General features: G+C 42.2%; 1 protein-coding gene across 1 annotated transcript in view; it reads left to right on the plus strand.

Moving 5' to 3' along the window:
• Positions 1–12,430, plus strand: part of LOC126382469 (partitioning defective 3 homolog) — a 289,875-nt gene that overhangs the window by 152,761 nt on the left and 124,684 nt on the right. The window contains exons 10-12 of the mRNA XM_050032353.1: positions 6–34; positions 3,854–3,889; positions 7,661–7,708. Of these exons, the coding sequence (XP_049888310.1) occupies positions 6–34; positions 3,854–3,889; positions 7,661–7,708 (113 nt within the window). The remainder of the gene's footprint in view (positions 1–5; positions 35–3,853; positions 3,890–7,660; positions 7,709–12,430) is intronic.

Below are 12,430 nucleotides of genomic sequence, written 5' to 3' on the forward strand. Positions count from 1 at the left end.
ACGGCAAGAGGACACTTTCCTCCCCCGAGAAGTGGTATGTTTGTCATTCTCCACCTCCTTCGGAACATTCCTCCAACTCTCCATCCCATCAGCATAATACATTTCCCATCATAGCATATATACAGTCCCCCGTGCATGGATAAGTATAGATTATGAGTGTGCGTTCACGCTTATGTGCGAGAGTGTGTCTATGTGCGCTCCCGTGCTGTCACGAGTGCCGTTAATCCTTACAGTGAGTGCCGTGTTGTCTTCTCATTTCCCAGCTAACACAACACGCTAGCCGAGCATGCAGATTGATTGTCCCGCTCCGTCGCTGCACTCCTCTATTACCAAGCTGCGGCTGGCCTCAGAGGAAACCTGTAGAGCTCAATCTCTTCTCTTTATCTCCTTCACCCTCTCCTTTCCTCTCGCTTTCACTCCGTCTCTGTCTTTCTTTATCTGTCACCTTCCCCTCCCGCTCCTTTCATTCTCATTCACCACTTCCCTCTCTTCCTCTCGCTTTGTTAGGTTACCTTCTCCGTCTCCGCGTTTCCATCTCTCACACTGTGTTTTGCCTCCAAGCTGACTTGCTAGATTGATGGATGTGGGGATGAACAGACAGACGCAGGGGCAGGTAGTAGGCAGAGAGTGGAAAACACACTTGGCTTGAATATCAATCAGGCGAAATCCTCACACATTATGTTATACAAACAGCAATACAAATCTTTGAGAGTGTTTTTGGATGCTACTGCTGTCACTCAGTGTGGACAGATGCCACTCACAGCTTGTAACTTCAATAATTCATGCAAACCTTTGCTAATTTAGTTGTTACGTTTCTTACAACTGTTTGCTTCCCTCAAAGTTGTGTTTTTACATGATGCCAGATGTTATACTTAATTATCATTGCAGAAAATCAGGTTTGATTTACCGCACATCTGGAGCTACCTCAAAGTTGTTTGATAAAGAAGTAAGCTCATAATGGCCGAGACAAGAACAACTTGGCAGAACACTGAGGCTTAAGTGTAGGTTTTTTTCCCCCCAGTGCAACGTGCTTTAAATCACATTGGTGTTTACTTCACAGCGGCGGTCAATGATTCTCTGCTATCTCTCTAGCCCCACTAGCTGGCTTTAACACGCACCTTATCGAGTTGTAACATGAGTTACGGCACCAAACAGCCTTAAATCCCCCTGCTGTTGTCATAAAAATGGTCTCTCCCAGCACCCTCAGCAGTCACCGGGGCCATTAGAGGCACAAGCAGCCATTCGCTTGCAAGTAGTGTCAATCAAATGGCTGATTGGTGACAATTATCACAGCAAGGAATGCAGAGGAGGCTATTGGCTGGCTGTCGCCACGGGCGAAGTTGGATGAGAGGAACTGCCACTCTGGTCGATACTCATCTTTAGATTAGAGTGGGGCTGTGAGTCCGGCTGACTCTGCGTAGTTGGTAGTTAGATGGTGGGATTTATTTGAACTGTGGTTATCAGCCGTAGAGGGTGGAGAGGGTGATGTGAAAGGGTTGAGATGGGACTCGGGGGAGATGAGGTCTGGTGCACAAAATGAGCAGCTTCCATCTCTATCCAGAGCTGTAAGCTAGGCTCAGCATTTTCTCATGGGTTTTAGAGATAAGGGAGACTTAAGTTAACATATTTCTAGCAATAACATACATTATATAACAATAAAAACACAAGCTGGACGGCTAAATTGAGCTTAACAAAACAAGAGTCAAGAGTATACAGCCCATTTTCCTGGCACATAAGTATGGATCAAAAATGGCAGTTACTAAGCTTTATGTATTAAACCTAATGTAGTGTAATGAAAAACTAAAGTCAACAGCTGTTGTATCAGCTACCACATGCAGCAGGTAGAAAACAAGAGACCTTGAATGCACTTATGTTTTTGTAGCTGGACAACCTATTTTATCACTCTTCTGAAAGTGTATCCGTCTTCCAAGTAACATAATGATGAAATTGGTTAGTGAGCTTTCCACATCAATGGCAGTCAAACAAAAGAATTGCTATGTAAATTGGTATGACTATGCTAATATACCGTTATTAATGCACTGCACATTCATGCACATGAGAAGCAAAATCACATTTAGCGTCATTGAGAGAAAGAGCACGACCCTTCACATTTTTGATTGATGTGAATTTCCAGCAGATTTTTAGATAATATTTACGCACTGTCAGTTTCAGTTAAAGTATAGATTCAATTTATTTCACCCCTTAAAAAAAGCAGAACATGTTGCAGGAGAATTTTTTTGTATATTGAGAGACCAAACTTAGTGCAAATGTTTCAGGAAATATTGTCCAAAACATCATTCCTCAGCCCAGTCACCAGATGAAAATGTTGGCATTATATATTTCTGCAGGCCGCAAATATGTTACATTTGCCCATTTCATATGTATCATATCAATGTTTCTGAAGTGACGTAGTGTATGAGCTGACTTTGTCATCTGGAGATGGAAGGTGGGGGGGGGGTCACACAAGCTAGATGGCTGCCAGACCATTGTTTGAGACCAATAAACAACAAAACAAGTTGTGTTTTAGTGAGTCATTGCTGTGTTCCCATCTGTTTTTTATGCCCCAAACGTTGGTGTTTTGTAGCAACCATTCAGTGAAAATAGTGCCATGAGATTTCCTTCTGGGATTGTGCCACCGAAACTTGGTATTTTAAGCCAAGACACGATCTTTTCCTATTCATGATGATGTGATTTTTGTGCCTGAGCCTACTGCAGAGTCTGCTTGATGCTGCTGTGAAACTGCGCCTACTTAGGGCGACAAACAAGTTTGTTTTGGGTGCGTCGGTACAATGGACAAACGAGAAAGGATGACAGAAAAGATACCCGCACACCAATTCAACTGAGCTGCCACAAAAAGGGTTCACGGGCTGAGATCAGTGCCAGAAAATGTCAGTTTATTCATTTGCACTTTAAAAACAAGAGTCTTTAAAGTGCAAATGATAATAGAAAGTGATTAAAATCAGCAGCAATAGTTTCAGTCCTTGACTATCATCAGTGCATTTTTCTTTTTGTGCACAGATGCTCTAAATCAGCTGACATTTTTTGGCATTGATCTCAGCGTGTGAACCCTTGTTTAGGCTGACCATCTCAGTTGAATTGGATTGCAGGTATTTCCTCTGCCATCCTTTCTTGTCTGCCTAAAACTAACCACTCAATAACCACAGCATTGTTGAAACGTAAAGTTCCAACATATCTCCTTCATAGTAATGTACAAATGTAACTAACCATGGTTTGCAGAAATGTTAAATGCCACCATGTTTTCTGGTGATTGGGTTGCCATTGTGCAATTTATTTTATACATGAATATTGTACAGATCAGAGAGTGCAAATTCTTTTTTCAAAACTCAAAGCTGTGCACAAAGCACTTCCTGTTGCTTGGAAAGCTTATTGCTGTGAGCTCACCTAGGTCACTGTTGTTGGGTGAAAGCAGTTTGGATGAGCAGAGAGTTTCTGTTGTCTGGATTATAGCAGCAGGACAGTAAGAGGACACTGGTTAGAGAGTGTAGAGAGTAAACCAAACTGAAACTGCAAAGGTGTGTAAAGGTAGGATGTTATCTCCTCTGACCTCAATGAGATTGTGACATTTTGTCCTTGCGAGCACAAAAGTTGCTTCGGACCCACAGGTATAAATATTTTAAGTCTGTGCGCACACTACCCAGCAATCACTACCCACCTGCCTGCTGAGATTGATCATTTTCATATCCTGCATCCCCATTTTCTCATCACACTGCTTCCATTTATCCATAAGTTCGCCCTTCACAGCTTCTTGTGTGCTCAAGTTTTCACTGTTGCTGTTGGTAAATATGTTTGCTTGATTACCTGTGGTTCTTCTGTCCCCCCCTCCATCCTCTAGAATGCTGAGCCTCAGATGCAAAGCCCCAGAGATTTGGTAAGACTCCACCCCAACACTAGCCTGCGATTAAACCCACTTCCCAAAACCGCCTCCTCCTCCTCCTCCTTAACAGCTCCTACTCTTTATTTAGTCTGAGCCCCCCCTTTGCATGGATGTTATTAATCTCTGCTAGGAGAAACACCGAACATAATCACCCAGTTGGGATAAAAACAAAAGCTTATGCGTGCATTCTGGATCCACCAGTAAACTAGCTGGTTAATCAAAGTGCAAGTCACTAGTCGTGCGTATAAATGTTAGTCAGTAACACTAATTTTAATCTCCATCCAGAGTTGCTCCAACAAATCACAATTTCATGGTTCATCAGTGTGGACTGTTCAGGCTGCGCTGCAGAATAATTCGCTCCATCACTCCCCTCAGAGCTGTATTTGTCAGTGAAGGTGGAAACACATGGGAGTTTGCTTTATTTGTTGGCTGTGGATAAGGTTGTCAGTCTGGCCTTCTTGCAGCAGACTCACTCTGATATGTGAGGTGAATAACAAACAGTCTGTTTAGTTTGTGTTTTACTTTATTGAGGGGAAAATGCAGTCAGAGCTGGCTGTGGCTCTCCCAGTGCCAAAAGTGCACATAAAGTTTGACATCTTAGACACATGACGCCATCTGTGACAGAGGCACTTGACATATATAGGCTAATATATCATACCGTAAATACCCAGGCACTGAATGCAAATAAACATTCCTAATCTTGGGATTGGACCCTTCAGTGGCAGCTGATGTAGTTTCAGTATGAGAATCTACCTCCTGTGAAGAATGAGCTTTCAGCAGGATGTACGGTGTCTCAAAATGTTCCAGCACCGTCTCTACGGCTGAACGTTACTCGTCACACCGCCTTAAAAGGTTCTCCACCACAGCAGCTGTTAAAAGCTCATCTGTCTTTACTGCTGATATTAAAAGGCTATTCAGATTTCCATAACTCTCCATTTACATAGCGAACTTGAGTTGTAATTTACCAACCGCAGACTTCACGTCTTCACATCTGGCCTTACCTTCAGCTTACATCTGGCCAAGTGCAGGTAATTGGTTGCGTTTTGCGCGGCACGCTAGAAGTGTAATTGGCCGGTTAATTTGATTGGCGGTCGTACCTGCCAGCTGCGTGGATGATCCACATCATCGAGGAACGTTATGGCAGGACGTTGTCGGTTATTGTGACTGCAGCTGGCACATCTCACATATGTACACACGTTCAGACACGATGACGTGTGTCATTCCATCAACCTTAAAGTATAATAATAGGAATGAAAGATGCCCGAGAGTGGCCCATCTACCACTGCTGCTTTGTGTGAGTGAGAGCTGGCAACACAACGACCTGCTGCAGCATCCAAGCTACACTAGCAGTGAGAGATAACTTGAGTTTTGAATGTTTTAAAGGACTTCATTGCCCAGAAATCAAATCACAACACTTTTATTTATTTATTTTCAATAATGTAATGGAAATAAAAGTCAGACAGATCAGCTTTCTGATTGGATCGTCTGCTAACTGCTGTTTAGGAGCCCTGTTTGTTTTAAGTTTTGTCTCCTTCCGCCAATATTTCCTGGTACTGATTCAGGCCAATCTTCAGTGTCACAACTAAAGTAGAGCTTGACTAAACACTTATACATTTATGTAGAAATACAAGCGCACCTTTATTGAACTAAAAGCAATTGTTTCATTCTCTCATATTTTGGACATTTACCTCCCTAAAAATCAATGCAGCAGCAGGGACGAGAGCCAGATAGACTGAGCAAACCCACCATGGCCACGCCGTCTCCTCTCTCCCCCATTTTGTCTCTCCTCACCTCCCTCCTCTCCTCCCTTTCTACCTCCAAACCTCCAGATGAGCCTCTCTCCTCCTCACCCTTTCCCGTAACATCAACCGCCATAATGGATTCGGTGCCTTTCAGATGTTATCTGTTGTCAGGCGCCTCATTTTAAACATCTCGCCGCCAACAACAACAACAACAGCAGCAGAGGCACGGTGATGGTGCAGAGCTTTAGATGCAGGGTGTGCATATAACAGAACAGGGCAGCTTTTAATGGACGCGCATCCATTTTCAAGTAATAGATACCTTTCCAGTAGATGAAGAGAAAATTGGATGTTGAAAGTTAGGGCAGCAACTAATGATTATTTTCATTATTAATCTCCAAATTATTATGGTTGTTCTTGTTAAATCAATTAGTCTGGAGAACTTCAGAAAATTATGAAAAATGCAAAACATAGCCTGAGGTAGTGATAGTTTCAAATTGGGCCCTTTTTTGATAATACAAACTTTCCAAAGTATTTGATTTATAAACATATAAAGCAGAAAAAGCCACAAATCCTCACATTTAAGGATCTGGAACCAGCAAATGCTCTCCAATTTTGTTTGATAAATAACTCACATGATCATTTAATCAAATTTCTTGTAAGTCAACCAAATGATAGTTTGAGCACTACTGCACCATTTAAGTCCAGTGAAATAGAATTGTTTCGAAGCTTAATTTGTGTAGAGTCATTCACTGAATCCTGACAACTTGTACAGTGACAGTGTGCATAGAGACATGAGTAGAAATTAGGGCTCTACCTGTCTCAGAATGATGCCGAATATTTGACAATTCGTCTCTTTTTTTATATATAAAGTTTGAAAGGGCTTAGCTGAACATTTAGTGTGACAGCCGCATTCATGTAAACAAGCTAAATGCGACAACAGCGGATTGGAAATGTGCATCGTCCTTTTTCACGGACACTAGATATCAAACAAAAGCCATAGTCTGAATCGTTTTAGGTTGCTGTGCGCTGTAAATTCACCACATCGAAGTAGAGGAGAGAAGATGATGTTATCTCTGAGCCTTACGGTGCAGAGTCTCTCCTCCTCGGGGCTGCTGCATTGTGTCTGCAGCTGCGTGTACCAAAGTAGTAGCGTGACAGTCAAGAGCACTCACTCCGCAGCAAAATCTGGAGACCAAAACATTCCCAAAAGTAGCCTACACAAAACGACAGCTCAACTTGAAGCTCCAACTTTCGGGGAGCAGCCCTAGTAAAAATAAAACCCCACATAGTGTGTGATGCACACGACTAACAGAATTGCATCCATGCATCATTACGCTGATGGCAGAGTGTATTATCTGTAGATACGTAAAAAAATGTATCCATGAGGCATCTTACACAAAGAGAGCTGATATTAAAGAACAAAAGAGGTTTTAGTCTGCTGATTTTGTCACTATCATGGCTTTATTCCATCTATTTTTCATCTCTTTGTGCAGTTAAGAAAGTACAATTAATAACATCGAAAGCCAACAGAATATATTATGTATACAGCTTTTAGACCTGCAGGTTTTGCAGGCTCTCCAGCCAGGGTTTTTGAGCTTGGCATGGCATGACTCATCCTGTGAGAGAGAGAGCTCTGTCGAGGGTTACACAGCAGACAGAATGCAACCACTGAAGTGGAAAAAGCACTCACTTCTTGAAATCGGTCCAATGACCCAAAATTTACCCACATTTTTACAGTAGTCTTGTATTCAGCTTCAGAATAATAAACATAAAAACTTGCTCATTGCACGTTATTGTTTTTGTACAGCAAAGCTAATCTCTACTTGATTCATTATTTAATTTGCCAATGCTTTTGTGCATTTGTGTTTCTTTCAACCCCTCTGCCATTACATCTACATCATTTACCACCATTGTTAATATCTGGCCACCTCACTCTCCATCACATTCCTGTATTGACTTATTAAGTGGTCTCTATCTAAGGAGCCATTGTGTCTAACCTGTTGACTTTGACTGCTCCCTTTAGCATCCAAGGCAGCCTGTGACAGCCGGGAAACCCCATTGGCTGATCGAGGTAACTGCTGCATGACATCACCAGCTTGGGTCATTATGCTGTATAGGGAAAAGGCAGTAAAGGCAAATGAGATACTTTGGGTGGCTTCACAGACAGACTGGGAGTCATTTAAGCAATTCATTGCTCTGCCAATGGTCTGTAGCAACAAAACACTTTGTTGGGTTTTCTGCTTCTCCCTCTCTCTCTCAGCAGCTCTTAGCCTCTCCTCTCTTGAATTTTCATTGTATCTCTCTTGTCTTTGTCTTTTGTACCTCTCTTTATTTCTCCCTTTCACTTCATTCTTCCTCTCTTCCCCTCGCTTTCTCGCGCACACACACTTACGACACACTTAAAGACGCAAATCCTCTTCTCTGCTCCTGGCTTCTACAATAGAGCGCTGATCAAAGGCATCCGTCTTTACATGCCTGCCCTGATAGTTCCATAATGGGCCCATAACGTGAACATTCGGCTCCATTGTTTACGCCATTAGTCACACAGGCTTATGGAAAATTACTGCAATGCTATATTGAAAAGCCATCAGCAGTGGCAGCAGTAATGCTGCAGCAACACCGTGCCAAGATGCTATCTATCACACATGCATGTTTCCTCTCCTCTCTGCACACAAAGCTGTTATGAAACGGCAATCTGTTAGCACGTTATAGTGTAATGATGAAGGTTTTCTTGATGACATGATGTAGCATTTAGCATAGCAGAACATGTGTTGGCTGTTCATGACACAGCATTAGTATTAAATTAAAAAAAGAACAGCAGTACTTTAAGTCATAATGCAGTTCTATTACAGGTGTGGTGACACTTTGTAGGATGATACATTAAATACATGACATGTCACAGCAGTTAGCACATCTTATGACACATCATGGTTATTAACCAACTTCATTTACAGTTTAGTATCACACTGTCAGTGTATGATAATTATTATCTTAAATTAGCAAAACGCTTATATTGCATAATAAACCATAACTGATAGAACAGCACAGTGCTGCGGAAGGTTCTGTTTGTCTAAGGATAATGATATTTGTGTAATAGTGAATTACTATATTTTGTGAAATTATCATATAATAAGCATCATCAGCTGATTGGCAAGAGGGTTTTTACAGCCTGATTTATGGTCCTGCGGCATACCTACGACGTACCTACGTCGTTGCCGTGACGCCGTCGTGAACCCTTCGAACTTCTCCGTCACTCCATTTCGTCGCGGTGCAATTCACCGCCAGAGCGGCAGGAGGCTGCGTTCCTTTCCTGAATGGTTATCGTCGTCTCTAGTTGATTCTTTGTTTAGCTTCCGGCTTTTCCGGTCACAGAGAAATGAACGTGGAGCACGGACAGACGGCTCCGTCCATATCCGTATCCGTATTGAACGTTAAGCATAAATGGGCCTTAATACTGCAACATCTACATCGCAACAGAAGATGTTTAAAGATGGCGGGGATGGTGACATCTGGAAATACGGAACCGGAAATGCGTTGCTACCAAGCAAACCAATCACAGCCCTCTCGGTCTGCGCTGGGTCTGCGTCGCCTCGACGTGTAGTTACATTTTTGGGGAGGTGCACGTCAGGCTACGCCGGGGGCTACGGCGAGCCTTCTGCGTAGCCACATACCCTACGACGTAGCGACGTCGTTGATTTAACGCAGGACCATAAATCAGGCTTTGTATGCCATATTTCATTTTAATGTATATGCTGAAGTAGGGCTGGGCAATATGGATATGATTTTGATACTGTTAGATGAGATTGTTGTCTGTAGATAGATTTTGGATATTGCTTCCTGGTTTTAAAGGCTGTATTACAGCAAAGTAATGTAATGTTCTGAACTTACCAGACTGTTCTAGTTGTTCTATTATTTGCCTTAAACCACTCAGTCATTGTATCCACATTACTGATCATTTATCAAAAATCTCTTTGTCTAAATATTTTGTGAAAGCACCAGTAGTCAACTCAACAATTTTGTCACAATATCAATATCAAGTATTTAGTCACAAATTTGTGATACTTTATTTTCTCCATATCACCCAGCTCTACACTGAAGCTCAATTCATACGTCAAAGCAGTGGTTCCAAACTGGTCCAGCCACAGGGTCCAGATTTCCCTTTAGTCGTTAGTACAAGGTCCACAAAGTTTAATACATTCAGCATCATACTTGCGTTTGGCCATGTCGTCGAGCTGGTTTGTTGTTTGTCAAGTAGCTGTCTGTCACTCACTTTACAGCAGGAAACGCACTTCAAAATGAAAACTCTGTGCCGATAAAATCATTGCACTTATAAAGTTAAAAAAAATAATATATATATTTTTTTACAATGATAGTTTGCAAGTCACTTGTGGTCCATTCAGAGTGACCCACTTTTGGACCACGACCCACCAGTTTGGAACCACTGTTTTAAGGGTTAACAGAACAAATAACGTTGACTGCAGAGGTGTGGTCCTCATTCATATCATTCAGGTAATAACAGTGTAATTCCATCATATGCTCCGTCACTGCATTTCAGATCGAAATAGACCTTTTACTCATGCTTATGTACAATACATAATTATTATATACAATATTTAATAATTGTTTGAATAATCCAAAAGAAGATGAAGTAGTTAGATGTACCCCCTTGATTAGCTACAACATTAAAAACCTGGGTTTCTGGTAATGCATCAGCAATCTCAGAACCTGTCGGCTATCAGTTACGGCTACGATTAGCCTCTGGGGACAATTTTTCGGGAGATCCATTGAAGCCAGCCGATATCCAGACCAAGACTTTCTCTTCCATGTGCTGGTCGTTTCTGCCCATCTCTTTAAACAGATAGCTGCATGTGAATGCAAAAAAAAAAACCCATATATATATATATATATATATATATATATATATATATATATATATAAAAGCTAAATTGTCATCAGACCAACGCCAGTGGGTTCCGAGATTGCATCTTGGCCAATGTGATCCACCTCTCCACACAGACTGTTTACCTGTCGCTTAAACCTGATTAGTCTATACTACACTGAGTACCAACAGACTACAAACAGAAACTAGAACACCTCCGATACCAAAACCTTGTCCCATTGCCTACAGATTCTGCAGATATCTGTTCATAGAGATTAACACATCATTAAAAGCAATCCTAATATATATCTTCAGTATAATAATATAATACTCAAAAATAGATCATATGCATAACAACACTTGTGTTTTTGATACATTTGTACATATTGCTGTTAATGCTTCTGTACTTTTCTCAAGTAAATATAAAAGACTAACTTGTAATTAAGTGCTCTTACTCAGCAAAGCATCTGAAAACCACAGCTTTGGGTGCATTGTAGTTTTTCACATAACAGGGAATCATTACAAGAGTTACATAACTTTGTTTCATTATTAGCACAATAGGATAGCCGCAGTGATTAATGGCTGCAGCTCTGTGGCAGCAGGCTCGATACTTTTTCTGTGTTGTGTAGCGGCCTGTTGGTGACACATACGAGTCAATCAGAGAGGGCCGTTCTACCACAGAACAGGCTCTCCGGCTTAATTAAAGTGATGTTTCAAGCTGCCACCTGGACCATACACACGCACTCACACACACGCATTACAGCCTCCCATACAGCACACTCACTCCACACACACAACACTCACAGTATACAGTTACATAAACTAAACTAAGGCCGTTCACACATTCCCAACTCAAAAACGCACAAGCCATATGGCACACTTCACACAAACATACCTCAGATGCACATACACGACTACACATTCACACATAAGTACACTCACACACTAGCGCACACATACGTGGAGCAGCTGCTGGTGTAATTGCTCAGGGTTGGATGAGGTTATAAATGGTTTCTAGTGGGTTGTGGAGCTCTAAAGAGCGAGCCACGTAGTGTTTGACTGTCCGAAAGGGAGAGGGCAGCTGATTAGCTTGGGACGGCAACTGAGAAGTGTGTATGCGTGTGTCAATCGATTCTTCCCGTTCACGCTGTAGTCGTCACATGTCAGTGGTGTGTGTTGGCAGTTGAAGGATGCGTGCAGGCACACACACGGTGTATAAGGATGACATTTGAGTGAGCGCACATGCTGTCTTGTGTGTTTGTGAGGTCGTACTGATACATATCCACCTATAGATGCATACAGACCTGCTCTCTCTCTCTGTCACTTACTGTCACACACACACACACACACACACACACACACACACACACCTGCCTTCCTCTCTCCCTCCATGCTGTGCCACAGGTATTTGATATTCATGGTCTATCAGCATGGAGCTACAGCGAGACGTGTCAGAAAGAGTGAGAGAAGAGAGAGCAGGGGAGGACAGGCAAGAGTAAGAGAGAGAGAGTGAAAAATCAGAGTTATGAATTGAAGAAAAAAAGGGAACAAAGACAAGAGAGGAAAGCAGAAAAGTAGATAGAAAGTGGTGGAAAGATGAAGAAAAGGGGACAGAGCTTGGAAAATTTACCTCATTGAAACACAGAATTGTCACCCAGTGCATAAAAAAACAGCCCCAGACCTTAAGTATGTGGGCAGGTGTGTCCACATACGGGGGAGAGAGGGATGAGGGGGAAGATATACGGGGAGAATGGGAGTGGTAAATGTAGTGATAGAAAGTAAGGGAGGAATAGGGAGAGAGAGTCAGAGTATGAATAAAATAGAGATAGACTGCTACAGTAGGCAGCCAACAATGCTCTCCACGCCCGACTTCCCTCGACCAATTACACCCTTCACTGCCTCCTTCTCACCTCC

This window comes from Epinephelus moara, chromosome 21 (genome assembly GCF_006386435.1).
Source record: "Epinephelus moara isolate mb chromosome 21, YSFRI_EMoa_1.0, whole genome shotgun sequence".
NCBI lineage: Eukaryota > Metazoa > Chordata > Actinopteri > Perciformes > Serranidae > Epinephelus > Epinephelus moara.